Source organism: Rhea pennata, chromosome 18, assembly GCF_028389875.1.
Source record: "Rhea pennata isolate bPtePen1 chromosome 18, bPtePen1.pri, whole genome shotgun sequence".
NCBI classification, from domain to species: domain Eukaryota; kingdom Metazoa; phylum Chordata; class Aves; order Rheiformes; family Rheidae; genus Rhea; species Rhea pennata.
This window is the reverse complement of record NC_084680.1, coordinates 9,887,755-9,908,638: the sequence shown is the minus strand read 5'-3', so window position 1 is coordinate 9,908,638 and position 20,884 is coordinate 9,887,755. Positions and strand designations below refer to the sequence as shown.

At 37.7% G+C, this 20,884-nt stretch overlaps 1 protein-coding gene across 1 annotated transcript in view; it reads left to right on the top strand.

Moving 5' to 3' along the window:
• MED27 (mediator complex subunit 27) overlaps nucleotides 1–20,884 on the top strand; it is a 98,322-nt gene that overhangs the window by 27,980 nt on the left and 49,458 nt on the right. Inside the window, exon 3 of the mRNA XM_062590812.1 lies at nucleotides 10,220–10,350. Coding sequence (XP_062446796.1) covers nucleotides 10,220–10,350 — 131 coding nt within the window. The remainder of the gene's footprint in view (nucleotides 1–10,219; nucleotides 10,351–20,884) is intronic.

Genomic DNA, 20,884 nt, shown 5'->3' with positions numbered 1-20,884 from the left:
TTCCATTTGTTTCACTCCTAAAGATCCTTCTGAGGTGCCCTTGGCTTTGTCTAAAATATTCCTACAGAAAGTCTTAAATGGTGACAGATAAAACTGTAAAAATGCTTCATGTTCCCTTCTACCAAATGTTTCTGCAGAGTGTATCCTGCTGTTCTGTTCTCATGGTGTCTGAGCTGCTTCTTTACCTGTAAAGTGCTGGTTACTTCTCGTAATGGAGTTGTGTCTTTCTTAGCTTTCAATGCACGGTGTAGTATTTCCTTGTTTTACTGGTTTCTGTTCAGTTAGCCTACCCGAGTGTGGCAAATGAGAATAAGAGTATGTGATCTATTTTCAGATATAAAGATTATAGCAGCTTTAGAACTGTTACTCTTTGTGCTGTGGTAAAAAATATGTGTAGCAAAAGAGGTGTTTTTGCAAAGCATATGGCTTTTACACTAGTTCAGACTACAGTAAGTTTTGGATTTGGTTGTAAAACAACTCTGTGCTTTTTTGCACTCTCTAGTCTGAGTGTGACATCTTCAACAGATGGGCAGATAAACTCTTCGTAAGCTGTGCCTTTCCTTTCAGAAGAGGAGATGAGATTCTCATTTGTTAAAGTTCGTGAGGAAAAGCTCATCTGTGCAAGTCTTGTGTGCTTAGATGTTGGGATATGAAAATTTGATAGATATGCAGCTGCGCACCAGATCAGAGTTACTGATTGGGGCCTGCAGTCTGTTTGCAGATATAATGTATGCTTTGCTTTTGCTTATACTCCAAACTTTATTAGAGCATTTGCTTTCTCTGTTTTCAGAGCTGTGCGCTTCATCTTGGAACAAGCATGTTGCTCAAATCCACCTTACCGCTATATTGGCTAATAAAAATTTTCTTGTTTGCTTTTGGTAACCCTAAATTATCAGGACTGGATCTATTTAGTATTTTAAATTCTACAGTTAAGACTTATCTCCAATTTTAAGCCTGCCAGGATGGTATAACAGCCTTTTCTCTTTCAGTAACTTTGCTGGTCACTCTTCTATTTATTCCATCCTCTTGACTATTACAGATTTTCTAAATAGTTTAGAAATGCCAGCCTGTGATGTATGGGCATCTTTAGCATTTCTTTGATTTATGTGCAGTGTGCTGAAAAAAAGCAGAGGAAGCATATTATTCTGGGAAAAATGTTGCCAGTCTTCGCTTTTTTTCAATGTTAGTTAAAAGCTACACTTTTATCAATCAAACCTGATAGTCTGTCTTCCTTCCTAAAAACATTCATAACTTAACTCTTTGAAGTCTAAAGAAATAATTTGGCTAAGATCTTTATAAATGTCCATTTGTTTTTTGAATGTCTAACTTGAACTTTTTTAAAAGGTAAGAAGGAAAAAAGTGGGTTTTTCTAGGCATTTCAGGTTGGTCATCTAAAAGTAGAGGCATTCAAATGCTCTAAAGGTGGTTGGTTTATTTATTTATTTAAATGAAGTTTGGCCATATGTTGCTGCTGTTAATAGTGCGTTGCGTAAACTGGTGTAGTAAAATAAATTTTAGTCTCCAGCAACATGAATTAAAATGATTTCCCTACCTCGTGTACAAATGACAAGGTTTGCTGATTTATGATTATCCAACTTCTTACATAAATCTTGTAATGAAATGCAGCATGCTATTTTTTCTTAAGTTCAGTGTTATTTCAGGCAAAATTCCTGAAAGGTCCTCTTGCATACCATAAAATTATATTCTGAGAGGTTTAAAAAGAAGACTGAGTGTTAATTTACAGTTTTTGGTTAATGTGTAATATTGTATTATTATACATTATTAGCTAGACAGTATTAGCTGGACAAGTGCTTCAGTGAATCTTCAGATTGAGGAGCTCACCGCTGCTAATGAATTGTTGTGAAGTTGAAAACCAGAATTCAAATATGTATCATTAATTTTGAGCATAGAAACATTGAGTGGAATGAAAACAAAAACTGTTTGTAATTACCCTGTGGCAAAAAGCAGTTTCAGTTTTTGTTGACTGTTGCATTTCAGAGTTCTGCTTGCAAATACACTGCTTCTGGTCGCCTCTTCCCAGCGGGATTCTAGAGAAGGCCAGTCAGTGCCGAATATGGCATGTTGTGAAGGGGGAAACCATGCATTTCTTTTCAGCACTCATCCTCCAGCAGGCAGCTGGTCTATAACTTCCAACCACCCGTGGTGATTCTGGGGTTGGTCTGTACTAAAATCTGGGTTGCTACAAGGGAAGGTGAGAATTTAAGCCACTTTCTTTGAGTGCATATAACAGTGACTTGTGTTGATTGCTCTTATTTTTGTATTTACATCTTCTGTGGGTAGCGGTGTGAATTAATCTGATGAGGAACATTCTTGTGCTGTAGTAAAAATGTTCATATAAAGAAATAGGCCACATATATTCTATTCCAGATCTAACTATACTGCTTAAAGCTATTATTGGTTGTCATTGCTAGCCAGCTGGAAATTAGCATTCCCAGCAGCACTGCTTCGTGGTGCCTACGAGATGCAAGGAAAGACGAGCTCATGCTTAGAGAGCTAAGAATGAAGAAAACAACCGAGCAAAAAATTCAGGAGATGTGACTTCCCCCCACCCCCTTCTGTGTAGTAGCAAAAGGAACTATTTAAGGAAGAAGCCTCTCTCCTGATTTGGCAAACTCAACGAAACTAGTTTAAACATTATTCTTGAACCTCTTCTGCTGGCACAGCAGTGTGGTAACCTCTGGTAGAGGAAAGCAGTGACGCCTGGTGTAGCTTTGCAGAGTGCATCGGTCTGTCCATGACACATCAATATTTGGGTAAACTGTATGCTTGAGTTCAACTCTGAAGGTAGGACTTCCTCTTCAGGAAGGCCATGAGAGGTTGAATAAAGCCTTGTCTTGGTATGTTGGCAGGAATTGTTAGACTAATAGCTTTTTCTGACAGTTAGTATGTGTATTTGCTAGTCCAGGTGTGTATAGTGCATTTTAATGATTGTGAGAGCGACCGGAGCTAAGGAAAGGCAGAAGTTAAAATAATTAAATTTAATGAATTAGAAAACATATATTAGCAAGATGAATACCAGCCAGAGTCATTAATGCTAATTTGCTGCATCCACTAACAGGTTTCCCTCTCTTGTTCTCTAACCCTTTCTCCTCTCTGCCTCTTTGTGGAACTGGACTAGTTGGGTTTGCATAAGCTGCACCTTGTTGTAGGCTTTTTATTGAAAAGAGTATTCAATGCTTTATTCCTGTGTAAGGTAGTTTATTTTTTATAGCGGTGAAGCCTAACCACAGCACTGCAAATCATGGCACATTGCTACACAATTCAAAGTGTGTATATTTATAGCTTATTTGAGCCCTTTTTTCTAGCACCCAGTTTTAAAGTTTCTTCAAATTTCTTGTTTAAGAACCCGAGCATCTACTGTTACCAAGGCAGCAGGCCAGTCTTGATTTTGACATAGCTGCCACCTGAGCTTCTGACACCAAAGATTTAGTCTAGGGCTTTAGAAAATAATTATTTTAGCATGAGAACAGTGTCTTCAATTTGAAATTCCAGTAGCTTTTTAAGGCAGCACAGCAGCACTGGGGAAAGATACTAATTGTGTCCTTATTCAATGTGGAGTTTTAATGATGACTTCTCCCTGTTACAGAATATTTACCCTATGCAAGGAGAATCCCCTTGTCAAAAGAAATCTAGATTTTTTTTTGTCAAATAAACTTTTCAGGTCTTTAGGCTTTAATGGGATCATTAAGTGCAACACACAAGTGTGAATACGTAACATACAGTGATACTAAGACTGTTTTCACGTTAGTGGGTTTGATGACCTGTGTGCATACTACTACCCTTTAAGCCAAAATTACTTGAAAATACTACTGTTCGTTACTGCACGTGTTTTTATTCTGTAATTTAGATACAGAAAGCAATGTAGTAATTTTACTCCTTGTGAGTCTTAGGTGTCTGGGTTGTAGTTGCATAACCAATTAAATGGTTGTTTCTTTCCATTTTGTTATATTTCAGGAGTGCTTCCCAGACCCTTCAGAACTCTCAAAAATGTTCATAAACAATTTAAGCATAAAACGTGATTATACTTCTGAAGAAGGAAATGAGGTAGTGTAGAGCCCCATGTTATGATTACTCTGCCTTGTTTGTTCATTTCCAGTTTTAGATTTCTTTGAATCTTACACCCTGTTGGCTTTATAGTGTCACTTTGTGTTGATTTTATCCCCAGATTTTAGCTATGTCACTAGTCTAACTGCTAAATGGATTCCAAAACACTCTGGAAAAAGTTGGAGGAGCAACAGTGGCTTTTGTGGAGACTTTGGACAGTGCAGCTGATTTTATTGGGAGCAAGATGCTGTCGCTGAGGTTTTGACCAGCTCCTTCAAGAAAGTGACTGGATTTGCCGTCTTCTGCATGGCAAAAAGCCAAAGATCTACGAGGAATATTGATGCAGTCATTCATCAGCAGAATGTCAATGTGTTTTTAGAAGAAAAATAAGGGACAAAAACTTTAAGGCTGAAATCTCACACTAATTAAAACAACATTCTCAGCAAAAATCTGAATTCAGAGATGATGGGACAGAATGAGTAGTGAGGATAAGACATGAGAAGAAACAGATGGAGAAATGTATCAATACTTTGGTACTATTGTATCTTAAAAATAAACATTTTTATGTATGTGCATATCTAAACTTGTTTTTCAGTGCTCCAGCCCTGGGATGGGAGGAGAGATGGCAGGGAAAAGCAAGGTTGTTTGTGCAGGAGTATACGTAGGTGGGTTTCCTCGGAACACGCCCTACCTCCTGGTTTATTGATCAGAGCGAGGTGGTGAAGCTCTAACTCTGAGTGCAATGCAAACGAGAGCAGTTGCATGCGAAAGGCTTTTAACAGAAATGTGAGCTCATTAGTGCCACAGCTTAGTTAGGGCAGGGAGTTCAGGAAAAGAGGCAATAACTTTTGTATAAGGATTTAAAAAAAGACTGAACTGGGGCTATCCTTTTTTACTGTCGTGGATGGATATTTGTTGCTTAGGTAATCTACTAAACTGGGAAGCATTTTGGGGAATAAATGTTTAAAATAATAGAACAAAGTGGCCTAACTGTGAACTAGAGCAAAGGCACAATGTCTAGCTTTCCTGTTAATTGAAAAGCCTGCAACCCAGCTGCACAAGAGGAAAACCAATAAGTGAATAAATTGGAGACTCTGCTCTTTTGGTTTATTGATGCAGTTTTAGCCAAGTCAAGAATTCAGCTACCCTAAAATGATCAAACATTGTTTAGAAAAAAGAGAATTTCCAAACTGGCCTCATTATCTGAGACAAGTGTAAAAAAAATATCAATTAAGTAGTGTAATTTTTCTCTCTTGCCTACTTTAGTCTGCAGAGATGAAACTGGGGGAGTGCCCTGCTTACTTGCTCGTTGCTCTTTTCAAAAGAAATACCAGAGTTTTATCATAATAGATGAATCCCTTGTTAGCTGAAAGGGAGAAATAATTTAATGATGAGGTGCACAATACTGTGCATCTTAAAAGAAGGCAAATGTGCATGTATTTGCCAGTATCATAGTGAACCTGGAAAATTCCATGGTGGAGAAGTATCTGTCAGCCACTTCTGTAACACTGCATTTTGCTAAGAAATGGAAATAAACATTTATTTTGTTACCTGTCTCAGAGAAAACCTCTTTCTGTTTGTTTATAATGGTCTATAATATTTAGATGAAAATGTTCTTGGAAAAAAATATTGCTGCAGAATAATGTGGTCAAAAACATCTTCTGATTTCACTTTTTAAAGTGAACTGATCGATGCTTTAAAAGATTAAAATAATATGTAAATGTAATGTGCAGGTGTGAGTTGACATGATCAAATGCTTCAAGTGATTTTTCTCCCTCCCACCCCCGTCATTCCTCCACAAATTTAAATGGTGGTGTAAGTAAGTGGAGTGTAATGACTTGTTTGGTCAGCAGTCAGCACATGTAAAATCTCCAATGCATGAATTATGCTAACAAAAGACCTTTAGACCTAGCATGAGTCTAATGAAGAAGCTTTAATCTAAAAAGGTTTAAATTAGCATTTATTTAGTACATGTATGTAGCTTCATAATACATTGTACGGTAATCCTGTTGGCTAAAATATAATCTGTCAAGTTGATGTCGGTGTGCTCCTGTTGAAGGAAGGAGTCTTAATGCTACTGATTAGGAAACAGACTATTCCAAAGTGTAATGTTCATCCGTAGCAAATAACGTGATTTAGGGGTGGGCGTGTGTGCACTGTGGGGATGGATTGCTTTGTTGTGGAAAGACTGTCATCAGGATAGAATAAATAGAAGGCATACAATAACTTTCATTAAATCTTAACACTTATGGAACTCAATCCAGACTGTGTTCATCTAATACTACTTCGCTATTTCGATTGTTCATGCAAAAGTCAAAGATACTTTATGTGAATAAACAAGTTGCCCTCCTACTACTGAAAATAAAAGGAGCATCAAAGTGGTTTATTGCAATAAAATTCACGTTATGAGGAAGTTTCAGAAGCATTATTAAATGAATTTAATTTTCATGTACTCAGGTAAAGCATGAAAATGTAGATTTTGGCACCTGGAAAACATTAGCAATGATCCTTTCTCGAAAATACAGACTATGTCATCACTAGCAAATGTAGAAAAATCATGAATCTCAAAAATAATGAAAAATAAGAGTAATGAATTCTGTTTTTATTTACCTTCAGGTAAAGCTTTTGTATATATTCAGATGTTATTTTCAGTAATTTTCCTACATCTGTGAGAACTAGAGTTGTCTTTGATTTTAAAATGTGAAATTCACACATCTACTTGATGTGTGGATCTCCTCTCCAGTCTTAAGAAAAATATCAGCTATCATGAGATTCATCATAAAACAGTACAGGTTGGCACTGGTGTATATCCTGGCTGCTGAGTGTTATAAATTGATTTTCTTGTTTTTTATTTCTTCGTTTTCTGAAAAAGATTTTATGTTTCATCTGCATGTATTGGGGGGAAAAGGATCAATCTTGTTGAAGTTTTACAGAGGAGTGTTTCATTAGGAAGCAAAGAGCTTAGCTTCTCACAAAGCGGGTAGAATTCCCCACAGCTGAAACACATGGATGTCTTGCTGTAATGAAGTCTCTAAGTGATGGGGGATTCCTTAGTGGCTGATAAAGAAGTGATTTACAATGCTATGTAGTGTACTAATATTCAAGTTCAGTAAGTATTTAGTGTATTTTATGGATAAAGCTGTTGCTGTTGATCAGTTTGGAAGCCAGTAGCGTGTTGTGAGTATCCCGCAGGAAGCATCGGGTGCCCGGTGTTTGGCTGCTTTGGGTCCATTACTTGTAAGAACAGCTTGACCGGATCAGACCAATGGCTCATCTAGCCCAGTATCTGATGGCCAGCAGTGGCTGTGAAGAGATGGCAATGGAAAACTAGAAAACCGAGATGGGCATGCACAATATTCTCCCTAGCCTTCTTCCAGCCGTCGGCAGCCTCCAGCGTAGGGACTTCTTGAGCCAGAAGTGGGATCTAGGTGTTTAGTAACCCTGCTAAGGATTTGTCTCCCAGGAGCTCCTTTCAGCTTCGCTGGTCTCCCCGTGAGCTTTTCAGTACCCAGCCTGTCCTTTGGCAGTGCAAATATCCCTGAGCTGAAGATAAAAGGGTTGAAAATAGTGTCCTTTTGTGGGTAAGCAAAAAATTTTATGAGGTGATAGTTTGGTATGTTTTTAGCCAAGATCTACTGTCATGGCTGATGCTAGCAGATGAGTGTGTTATTTTGCAAGTGGAAGAATGAGCTATATGCACTGCTTATTATCTATCAGTACCCTTGAATCTTATGGCTCTATTTTTGATACTACTAGTGCTGCTCTGGAAGTATTTTTGTTCCTATTTCTGCTCCTCAGAATAAATGATTAAGAAAAAAATTCCAAATCTTTAGCTAACATCCCCAATTCTCTTCTCTTCCCTCCCCCCCTCCAGCCTCTCCCCCAAAAAAGCATTTTATGGATATGGTATGTGATACTTTAATGATGTATGAATAAAGTTGGATAGAAGCTGCCTGTCTGTTTTATTAACTTTGACCTTTTATCCCATTACAAAGATGGTTTGGTTAAATATTTAATGGGCCCTATAGATTTTGACAGTTGGATCTGCATTCCTGGAAGCGTGGTAGATTATGTATAAATACTTATAATTAATAAAAACAGATTAACCACTGGGAATCAACCTTCAAGGACAGAATTGTTCTTTTAAAATATATTTAGTTTTAATTCCTATTTTTTGTTGTGCCTGACCACTAAATGTCAGACTGGTCAGGAGGTTATGAAATGTTTTTAAAAGATTACGTTCAGATGTTGTCTGTGATTAGTGCCTGTGATTATCTCTGCCGTTGAGCAAGTGGCTAAATGGTGGTATTTATCTGAAATACGTGTCATAACTAGGTCACCAGCACAAAATGGCTGAATGGCTGCTGCCCTGAATAAGCGGCCAAAAAGAAAAGGGAAAGGCACGTTCCTGGAGTCACAGGGGTCTTCTGCCAAAGCAGACTTTCCTTTTAATTCCCTAAAAGTCACTGCATATTGTACTCGCTGCAAATTCTGGTAGCAAAGATTGAAAACTAAGCTCCTGACACTTTGAAACATTGCCTTCCAAACACGCGCTGTCCATTGCACCTATTGATTTTTTTTATGTATTTTTTTTTCATTTCAGAAATCTGTAGGAGAAAAACAAATCTGAGCAAAATTCCTTGGTCAAAAAGGAGCTGTTACTTCCCCCTGTCCTCCCCGGCCGCACGCGGCTCCGCTCTCGCTAAGAGCGCTCTGCGTCTGCACGCCGTGCCACTGCCCCGGGCACATGGCGAAGCAGCCAAGTAAATCGGGAGCCCGTTAAGCCTTGCGGGTGCTGTGAACATTGACGTTTGAGTTAGGTTGGCTTGCTGGATAGCTTCACTCATTTTTATAGCCATTTGGGGGCAGATCGCTTTGCCTGGCTTTGTTGCCCTTGTTTTCAGTGAGTCCTTGGTGGAATAAGTTTGTGTGAGACCACTTTATTTTTCTGAACGTTTGTAATTCCTAGTTTCCTAACTGCAACCTTTTCTATATAGGGGTCATGGGATTAGTTTTGTTAACTTGTAAAGCCGTTAACCTTTTCTAGAACAAATCTTTAGAGGTTTTAATGAAAACATTGATGTGGCAGTAGAGTAATAAAAAGAACTGCATTTGTTTAACACTGAATCTTGAGCTTTTTTTCTTTTTCTTCTTCCTCCTCTTCAAAAGGGGGAACTAAGAAAGTGGATTAAAGCTGTTTAGAGGTGAACTTGGTGAACTTGTAACTTGTTGCACTTGACATTGGTTTCAGGGCAGACACAGCATTGTGGCAGTTCTTAAATCTACAGGTAGGCAGTGAGAATGCACTCAAAATCTCACAGCTTCATATGTGTCCTTCAGAAATTAGTAAGGAAAATAAAACAGTAGAGGAGAAAGCCACTGAATGTGAATCTTTCAGTTACAGCACTTTTGAGCAGGTTCCCCAGAGAGGAGGTGGAGTCTCCTTCTCTGGAGATATTCAGAGCCCGCCTGGATGCAACCCTGTCTAACATTTTCAAGGTGACCCTGCTTGAGCAGGAAGTTTGGACTAGATGATCTCCAGAGGTCCCTTCCAACCTTAGTGATTCTGTGAGCGATGTGCTAGCAGCTATTTTAAAGACCTAGGGTTTTCTTTATAAAGTGCCAGAATCCTTTTTGTGAATGTTTGCATTTTTATGTTTGATAAAAAAGATGAGAATTATTTCTAGAAAGTCTGCTTACGGCGTGAAGGAGTTGCATGTTTCTTCCTCTCATCTTCCAGCCTTACTCTTCCCTGGATATGGTGTTGGCTATGAGCCCTTTTAATGAGGAGGCCTCTTGTAAGACCAGTGTGGTAACTTGTCAATAACAAAAGAAAATGAGAAAGCTTGATCCTCAGAGTGGGGAAGCAGTCTTAACATGTGAAAACAAATCCAGGTTTCGGGAGAATTAATGACTTGAAGTATTTTTGATTCATCTTATTTGCCCTGTGGCATAACTTCCATTTGATTTCTGTTTTGCAGCAGACTCTTCTGTATGTATTGGTTGGTATCATCTCCCATCCAAGCAATATATGAAATACCATACATTAACTGTCTGACTGTCATTTTAATCGACTGTATGTGTACAGATGGTAGAGGTGTGCACGAATACTGCAGGGGGGAGTATTTTAATGTATATGTTTTTTATTATCTAGTTGCAGTACCATGCGGGGCTAGCATCTGGCCTTTTGAATCAGCAGTCTTTGAAACGTTCGGCCAACCAGATGGGAGTATCTGCAAAACGCAGACCCAAAGCTCAGCCGACAACTCTTGTCTTACCTCCTCAGTAAGTAATGGAATATTTTGAAGAGTTTGTATCACAGGGAAAATTTTCTTGAACTTTATATTTTAATTATTTAATTTTTAAAAAATCAGTAATAACTTTTGCATTTTTATTTTGTAAAGATGAATAGTTCAGGTTGTTTGGGCCTGTGGAGTAGGATATAGAAACAGTATTTTGTTTTTTCTTTTTATGAAGGGATTCTGACAACAAAAAAGTTGCAAGGATTCTTCTTTGCAGGTGGCTGTGTAAGCTTTTGCAACATGCGGTTGTCATTGAGGCAAGATGTTTTCTTCATTAGTATGACTTGAAGCTTCAAGTAGGACTTTTTTGAAGGTTCTAAAAGGCTGAAGCCAAAAAGTCTTTGGTGTGAGTACTTCCCTGACAAATGTCTGTTCTGAGTCCATCTGTTCACCATATGTTAATTTTGTATTGGATCTAAACCTCTTTTACAGGTGACAAGCAATTATAAGGACACTTAGAAACTGTTTAAGGACACAGGCTATCAATGCTTTAGGCAGTCTGTGTACTGATGCCAAAAACAGACGCCCACAACTAAGTTTATTAATTTATAAAATGCTTAAAATAGTTACATATAAGAAAAAAGTTGTTATGTAGAAAATGAAGCTCTAGGTAATTATTCATTGTATCAAACATCCTTGCAGTTTGTGGACACTGCAAGCTTTTTTCATAGAATGAGAGTCATTGATGTATAAAGACTGCTACCCAAAACTTCATAGCTGTAATAATAAAAGTCCCTGGTGTCACTACAGTCCACAGGCCTAAGCTGATGAAGGACCAGAGGAATTCTGGACTCTTCCAAAATGAGATCAGATCACAGTCAACAGAGCTATTAACTTCAAAAAGCTACTAATTCAAGAATCGTAAAATGCTCCATCATTTACCAATATGTTGCTAGAATAAGAATAATTAGAAGGGCAGCTCTAGCCGAACCACAGGTTTGGAAACCCAATATTGTTCTGGGAAGCTGCAGTAGTAAATTATGACAAACGTTGGCTAATTAATGTAACTTTTTTTTCTTTGTTGGAGTGTCAAGTTTATTTGGAGCTTAAATGGAATTTTCTAATTGAAGTCCATAACTAGAGTGTTGTAGTACCAGTTGTCAGAGTTTTTATTCAGAGTTCTTAAAATATTTTTTATCATGACATCTCCAATTGTTAGAAATACATATGAGAGAGAAAGAGTTAGCCTCCTATTTTTTTTTTTTTTTTTTTGCGTAGAAACGTCTGTTCCTATATATTCTATGTCAAATTTAAAACTTTTCTGAAGAGTTGCATCTGTATAAATATGGGGATATGTAATATACACATTTAAAAGTTTTGTGTATATCTTTTTATTTGTAGATGACTTTTCCATTTCATTCAGTGGTGCATTTACCTAGAATTTGTAGATAGAATGAAGCTTTAGCGTGCTGACTAAACTTAGCTAGTCTTTATATTAACGTTCAACATCTCATTGCTAATGTCAGCATTATTCACAGGGAAACTGTTCTTATACCCAGCTGGACTGATAAAATCCCTGGTTTCTGCCTCTCTATCTTCCCTTTGACCTTTCCATTTTTGTCATTACTCATTATCTTGGTGTGTCTTTGAAAGAGAGTAATAGTTATATCAAGTCAAATCAAATACCTTTTGAGCTCTGTATGATGTCTCCAACACAAGACAGTAGCAGATTATGAAAAGACTTATGAAAACAGACTAATGGAAAGTATTAAAAAAAAAAAGTATGGCAAATGGATTTTAATATCTCAGTTGTGCTGTAGTTTCATGCAAATAACGAAGAATCGCTCTTCTTTTTTTTAATTCTTTATGCAAAAGGAAAAAAACATCCAGGTACAGAACTATATATCACCTTGAAAGGGCATTTTAGGAAGTAAGATGAATCTTTCTACTTCAGTATTAACTTTCCTATGGCAATTCAGCATGAGGGGTGTTTTTTAACTTTATTGATTAATTTTTGAGGAAGGGATAAATATTTCTTCATCTTTTTTTATTTTGATTTGTGTTATCAGAAGTGTTAAGTTCCATGGTGAGTCTTTGGTTTGAGTAACAGTGTATTATAAATCAAGTATCCATTAAATGCTATTCAGAGCAGCTATATCACCTGAAACTGTTCTTAAATATAAGTAGATGAAACTCTTTGTGAACCAAAATGTTGTTTTAGAATAGCAAATTGGGGCAAATAGCACCACTGCAGTAATCCTTTTCAGCCAGCAAAGAAATGCAGGAAACACACTTCTGTTCAGGAAGTAACATAGATGATGATTTGGGCTAAGATACTTCTAAAAACGTTTTTTTTGCAGATTCTACATATGGATACTTTGGTATTTAAGCATGTCTTAAACCAATACCAATTGTTCCCGGTAGGGTAAGATAGAATGTTACTGAATAATTTAAATATTCCTCCCCACCCCTGCTGTTTTTTTAAGAAACAGTATAAGTAACATTTGCTATGGATAGTCGTTCACCTTCCATTCTTTCTCAGGACATTCTGGAGGCTCAGGCTGGTATTTTTCTTTTTGGGGTGGGGGGTAGGCACTTTGGAAGTGAGAAGCTGTAGTTTATTATCAGTAGCTATTTGAAACATCAGCAGCAATTTTGAATAAGAAGTGTGTGTGTGTGTATATATATATATATATATATATATCTTTTTTTTTAACTGAAAGATCTCTGTCCTACACAACTACTATCAGTATAATCTTCCTTTTCTCGCTGTTCTTGTCTGAAGGCTTTTGAGAATTGCTGAATTGAGACCGGCTATAAAGCGTCAGGTGGCATCTCTTGACAGATTTTGCTGTATCTCAGTTTTGAAGAGGCCTTTGGTGTTCATGTTTGCTTTTTGGTGTTGGCTTTCACTGGCTCTGAAGATGGAGAAAGGAATACTGGATTGATATGTATCTCATTTCTAGCCAAATGTTACCAGTATGAGAAAATGACTAACTGCTGGCTTCATTCTCTCCTTTCTTTCTCCATCCCCCCTTCTGTCTTCCCTCTCCCTGTACCCGCTAATAGATGCATTCCCTCGCATGCCTCTCATCTGGCTTCTGCTTCCTTCCTTCTGTTAAAGGCTCTCTGCGTGGTGTTTGCTGAAGTGCTGAAAGCTGTCAGTCCCTCAGTTCCTTCCCAGTGGCTGGGAAAGCGTATACAGGCAACACTTCTGAAAACCAGAATGGCTTCTCTTGGTCTTTAAAAATCGACCAAGAAACAATGACGATTTTTTTTTCTCTTGAAACGTAGTAATAGATGCAGTTAATATTGCATTGTTTCGTTTGGCACCTTGTCTTGAAAGCAATTTCCCGCTCGTGCCGTTGGCTCCGTGAAGCCTCAGTGACCGTGTGCCGTGGCCTGCGGAGCAGGGACGGCACGAGCGGCAGGCCGGAGGGAGGCAGCCCGTGCCAGCGCGGCGCCCCGCTGACAGTGTAACAGGCTCCATATGTCACCGCACAGCTGAAAAACGACAGCCGTGGAGCACCGAGAGATGAGGAGGAAAAGAAAGAAGAGAAACCGCGGGAGGCTGACTTGCGCTCTTACAGTTATACTCATTGGCACACGCAGGGAGAGTCTCTTAGGATTAATGGGAAATTTTAGGGATCTCAGCTGAAAAGCCTGCAACCATGACAGCTCTGTTGCATGGGAGTTCTCAGTGCTGCCGGATTATTCATTTATCTTCCCTTCATTGGGAAGAAGAACAAGACCTTCCTCACAACTTTAGGTACTGAGACTCTTGCCCTCTTTTCCTTTTAGGGTCATTTGCTGTGACATTTGTAGTTTGGGGGAAATAAAAGCACTAAAGAATGGAAGTTTGGTTCATGTTTGACTTCAGGCTCAATGTGTAGGGAACATTGAGTAAAAATACTTTTTTGTTTGTTTTATTTAGGGCACTTCAACTTGTCCTGTAAATCTCTTGTGCTCTGATGTATTCCCTAACTTGATAATGAAAATATTTTAGTAGCTTGAGTAGAAATCTATGAATTTGAGATATCTCTATTGCTGAGAGTAGACCAAAACTACTCTTCCTTTAAAAATAAAAAGACAGTGCTGTCCATAATATAGCTCTAGGCAAATAATCAACAAACAGCTGAGGATAGCATGCTGGGCGAAAACTCGGAGGGCTAGGTTTTGTTTCTGCTATCTGTGCTGGGTGACACTCAGCACTGAGATCTCTTTGGCTTTCTGTCTCAGTTTCTTCACCTGTAAAGCAGAAGTGATACTTCTATTTGTAAAGCATTTGCATTTACTGATGAAAAATGCTAAATAAGCGCTAGTTATAATTGACTTTAATCAATGCTTCAGTTAGCAATTGCAGAAGATGATAATGAGCTGGTTTGTTATGTGAGCCCTTCTAGGTTTTTTTGCTTTCAAGTTTTTGTCTGTGATCTTGAAGGAAACTTGGAACTTGGGCCTTTAAACAGGCTTCTCTTGTTCCTGTTGGAGACCTTTTGGCAGAAATAGAGGTTTGCCCACTGTGTAGTACCTGGAATGGAGCTTGATGGCAAATTCCAGTCTGGAAAAGAGTATTTGGGAAATCTGGACATGCAACAGTCCTACATCATTAATAATCTATTGTCACAAGTGTCCCTGTGCTACAGAGTTGGACACATACTAAAGCAGATCATCCTCCTATCTGTCCCCCTTGGTTAGGGGGCTCAGGTGGATTTTGAAATTCCAGCAAAGCCTTTTTTGCTTTCCTTCAGAAAGTGAGAAGTTATTTTATTAGGATTGTTAGCTAGAAAACCCCCAATCAAAACTCTTCATTCAGAGAAATGTTAAATAGGATTTTATGACACAAAGAACAGTTGATATTTTGTCGATATAATCAGACTGAAGTTTCTTAATCAAAAAAAGCATGTTAACTGTAGAACTTAGAAAGCTATTTATTTTGAACTGAAGCCATATAAGCTACACCCTACAATTACTTAGTGGACATGAGACCATTTTGGTTTACTTACTAGGTCAACCTAGCGCGGTTCCAGCCCCACCTGTCATTTGACAGAATGCAGAGTCTGACGCTGCCTTCTTCCATCTATCTGACTGCTTAAGTGCTTGGATTAATAGCCAATTTTTTGTCAAAATAGCTTCCAGAGTTTATTGTACAGAATGTCCATTCCCCCTCGTACATCCTTCTTCCAGAGAAGACAGATGTATTCAAAAGAAGTCCTTGAATGCCTCCAACCTTTGTAGCTGCTGTAGTGAGCAGCCTCCTTTAAAAGTTTAATTTACTGACTCAGGCAGACATCTGTTCAAACGGTTTTGGAAAATAAATTTATAGATATTACAAACTACGTGTTTACCATGCTGTGGTTCAATACAGGAGTGGTCAAAATGTTTCTTTTTCATAGCACTAACACCTTGTCAGTTTTAATGACAAGTTTTAAGTAGCATTATAAAGTTCTGTTGTATTTGCTTAAGAGCTTTGTTTCAAGACACACCAATTTAAGTCTTAAGGAAAGAATTTAATATAAAATAGTGATATAATGTTCTAAAATAACTTACTGTTTTTAACTGCTAACTGAAAGGTGTGTGTATATATAAATGATACACTCAGTGATCAGATGTGCCAGAATAAATTATTTGGAACTTAACTAATGTAAATTATCATTTTTACACTATGAAAAATCCCGATGAACCCTTTGCCAAGAGTTTTTGATAGAAAGATTTTTTTTCAGCATTTTGTTTTATAAACAGCATCTAATTACTTCCTAAGTTCAGGATTTTCATTATGGAAGAGTCGGATTATTCTGCAGATAATGGCAAAGCATGCTTAAGCCAATAAACGTTCATTTTAAGACCATATGTTTATGTTATATTTATATAGTCTGACTTCACTGTGTTACAGAGGTCTGAAATCCCAGCCAGGGATTCATCCTTTGAGTCAAAGAACTTGATGTTCCAGTTAAATATGACACCTGGTACATTGGCTATGGCGAGTGGTTATTTAATATGCACATGTTTGCACAATCTTAACCAATATTGTGAGCTGTAGGATAACATTTGGGACTGTTCTTAAAAGTATTCAGGAGTAAAAGAACAAAGTGCCTGCCTGTTTTCCTTGCTTTTTGAGAAAAGTCATGGAAAGTTCTTTGTGCAGTTCTAAAATTCTACTTTCCCCCTACTGGCAAGGCAGTATTAAGTATCAATATTCATTAAATACCACAGAGATGATAATGTAATAAAGGAATAATCCTCAGGCCCACACCTATACTTCTCTCCAGAAGGGCTGAAGTTGAGAATATAATTAAAGATTAAAACTCTGTTTGCATTCTGGAACATAGAGATATCTTTTTGTACATGATGGGGAATTGTATTAATAAGGAAGAGATCAGTTTCCAATAACTTTCAGTGCTAGAAGCTCATTTAATATCTCTGTTCATGTTTAAGTTTCTCCTGGCATTTCTTTAGCTTGACTTTTGCAAGACAGTGCAGCAGGAACTGTAAAAGAACGTATTGCTCAAATATATGGCACTTTTGCTCCATAAATTAATCCTTTTGATTTAAAGAAAAAAGATTAAAAATTGGTTCCTTACAGTGTAAGACAATAATATTTACATGAATATCTTTAATAATCTTGCAGCCATGCACCATGTAGGTACAACATTTATTTTAATATTCGGTATCTTGAGCACAGTGTGGATCACGTTGTTGTACTATTTTCTTTTCAGTAAATTAGTGAACATCCGTTTCTCAGATGTTTTGTGAAGCAATTTTAGTGTAAACTGCAGTGTATTGGCATACAGTGAGATTAATTTAAACCTTAACTGGTATATTGATTTTTAGTGTGTTCAGAGTTTATTTGTGCATCTTTAAGGATCTTTTGATACCCAAGTCACTAGTATTTCACTTGGTCAGACTAAATAAAATGTTTTAAATAGACTTTCTATATTGTACTTTACCTCGTTGAATAACTTCCTTTCAACTAAAGTATTCTAGCCAACTGAGTCTTTGCATTTTTTTTCTGACCATGTAGATATTTTTATTATACAGAGTAAGTCTTTGTTAAATACTTTGTTGTCTTGCTTTATAATGAGCTCTGTAATTTTGAACAGAAGACCCAAAATGTCATCCCACCCACCACTAGGTAGGATACAAGTTCTTAGTAACCTCTGGTGAAAAGTATTGTGTTTAAAAAATTTATTAAAAAAAATGGCTGGTTTTGTGGGCATTTGCCCATGAGATGGAAAAAGATCTAATTATCAAAACCATGCTGTGTATGTCAGAATTTAGTATTTCTACTGTTTTCTAAATATTGTGTTCATGGAGGGGCATAGTATAACTGCTGCTAATAATATGCTAGTACATGATATGTATTCTTTTAGAGTGTTTTCAAGGGAATACAAATGCTGTATAGGATTTTGCTCCTTTAAAGAAGATCCACAGAATAGTATGAACCTGTTCAAACTGCCACCTACATCACTGTTTCAGAGAATATCAAGGTCCCCAAGTGAATTATTCAATCCATGTAGAATATAATAAAGAATAATGAGCAAACTGGAAACCGCTATTTTGACAGCTTCGTTACAAGAAGGTAAGAGCTGAAAAATTCAAATCTTAATGAATTTCAACAGCAATTGAAAATATGGTAGTTTCAAGTTATTTTAAGATACAGCCTATGTTTTGGGTTGGTTTGGTTTTTTTTCAGGTTTCCCTTCTGCCAGCCAAACAAAGATGACAACAATTATTTCTAGACAAATTGTTTTAGGTAAATGGGACTGGACCTTGTTAAAGAAATAGTACACCTGTGTTTCAATTTTAGTAAGTCACATGAGTATGTTAGTTTCTTCAAATACATTAAGTATTAAATTTGTATTTTAGGGCACATTTTAGTTGTGTAAAACTTTTTTTTTGTTTGTTTTCTTCTCAACCATCCTTCTCCTCCACTGAAACTTAGGAAATCTAAATGTCTTAGTTATTGCAAAATACTCCACAATGACAGTAAGAGAATTTGTGATATAAGTTACCATTATAATAAATGAAAATGTTTATTAAGACAGTTTTGAACTGTTCTGTTTTTTTTTTTTTTGTTTTGTTTTGTTTTTTTCAAGTTCAGTAGCTGAGACTTTCAGATTCTGTAGTTTGGGAGCGTGCGCCATGGTTGAACCATATTATATTACAAATTATGAGGGAGAATTCACATCCTATTGATGTGAGGTCAGAGCACATCATTAAGCTTTTTCGAGCTGAATTTTATCAAGAAAACAGCTGTGCACGTGGATGTCACTTTGTTCTTTCTGGGCCTGAAAAGGAGCTCAAGATAGTTAACTGGTCCTTGTCATATAGATGAAAGGCAATTCCTTGCTTTTGAAGAGGTGTGGCTTTTTGGATTTCTCTGTGTTTTGTTGTTTTTAATGGTGCATGTCGGCAGAGGTTACTGTGCGATGCCGGTGACAGCGACGGCAGGCCCATTTCACAGGACTCGGCAGTCTGCTTTCCACCGGCGCCGCCTGACTGTGAGCCTGCCATTGCTTTGTCTTATTTCTTGTGTTTTGCTTAAATACTAAAGATGCACGCTCCACGTAATACACATAATGGCAATCTGATTCTTTCATTTAGATGGTATTAATTGTTTAGCACTCAATAATTCGAAAGGGAAAAAAAGTCCATATACTATTTCGATTCTTGAGGAGCTGGGAGGCGAAAAAGCTGCATTTCCTGGGGAACTTTGGGCCACACACCATCCTCCATCTGCACGGGTGTTTTCCAAAATATGCCCAGATCGAGAGCAGTGTATACCACTTAGTGAACATTAGTGTTACTGGGAATTGCGGCTCTGTTGTAAAAGAGCAAATTTCTGGCTCTTTGATGTATGTTTGCCTTAAAGGTAATGTTTGTGTGAGAACCGCGCCATTAAAAGGTGGCAATTAATTAAAAGTTGTTCCACAGTCCCAACTGTTAAAAAAAGCCCTTACAGCATTCAGAGCAGAACACTAATATTGCACTGTAGGGAATCCCTGTACTTTCAGTAAAAAGTAAGTTAAGGATGAAGATTTTAATGTGTAATTAAAGACTGCAAATACTCGTTTAACTGCTTGTTTTTATGTCCAGAAAAAATGGAACATGCACTACTAGTGGTTGGACTAATTGGACATTGAAGAACAAGCTATATAAGAGAAGAAATTTGTATGAACTTAATGATATTAAGGCTCTTACTAAAGCTATGCTTTTATCTTTTGATTGCTTTAAATGTCTTTTTTTAGTTTGAATATTTGTAGGGAATTTTAGAGGTTGTTAAACTGCGGCGCATGATCACTCTTAAAAGAGTGAATTAGAACTGTTGCTTGGCAAATTGCAAAAAACGTATTATAGCAGATGTTTCCGCGTGCATTGGTTGTATATTCCATCGTTAAGGATGACAAGCAGAAAGAGTAGAATCTAATTAAGACAGAGGGAGAAGGTTTCCATTTTTGGTGGCTTAGCAAGAACAACATTATTGCCGAATCATAGTGTATAATATCATGCAATATAAACACATTGCATAACCTTTATTAATGAATTCATTTTTGTACCTCCCCGTGATTCTAAGTAACATTTAGGTGTTTATGAGAAAAACATAAACAGCTATACTGGGAGGGAAGAAAATCAAGGGGACGGGGACAAAACTCTTTTCAGTTGTCCCATGTGACAGGACAAGAGGCGATGGGCAGAAATTGAAGCACAGAAAGTTCCACCTGAACATGAGGGGGAATCTCTTCACTGAGAGAGTGATGGAGCCCTGGACCAGGTTGCCCAGAGAGGTTGTGGAGTCTCCTTCTCTGGAGATCTTCAAGGCCTGCCTGGATGCAACCCTGTCTAACATGCTGTAGGTGACCCTGCTGAGCGGGGAGGTTGGACTAGATGATCTCGAGAGGTCCCTTCCAACCTGACTGATTCTATGATTCTATGAAATGTGCTTTTGGATGTCAAACATACTGTTAAGGAGAAGGGAAGTCTTAGATGTATCACAGTAAAAACACTGTTATCTAAGTTCTGCCTGAAAATGCAGGTGATTAGAAAGTCTTTTATAGTTTGGACAGTAACTCAATAGAAAAGGAAAGTTCTCCTAAGCGACGAACTGCAGAAGGGGATTTACCTCAGGGCTGAAGTGGCTGTCGCCTTCCCTGAGGACCACAGCGGGAGCTGGCCCCCAAACCCACGCTGGGAGCTTGGCCGTGCTGCCTCCCAGCAGCTATATTCAGCACTCATCACCCAACTGGGCTCCTCTGCTTGTGAAAGACTGTTAAGTGCCCTTTCCAACTAGGAAGGTTGCAGAGCAGAACTGCTTTGCTATGCGTTCTTTACTTGACATTAAAAATAACTCTTATTACTTTTTTATTTCACTTGAGGGCATTCTCTGGGTATTCATGTGTTTACAAGGAACCCTGTGGATGGGTTGGATGAAAAAAGCTTCGGCAACAGATTCTAGCTGATGGCTTGGTAGAATTTTCATTTAAACAGAATCTTCATTTGTAACAGTTTGAAATATTTTGGTACGATTATTTTGCTTGTCTCATTTTTCCAGCTCCCACGAGAAGAAATAAATGAAATGC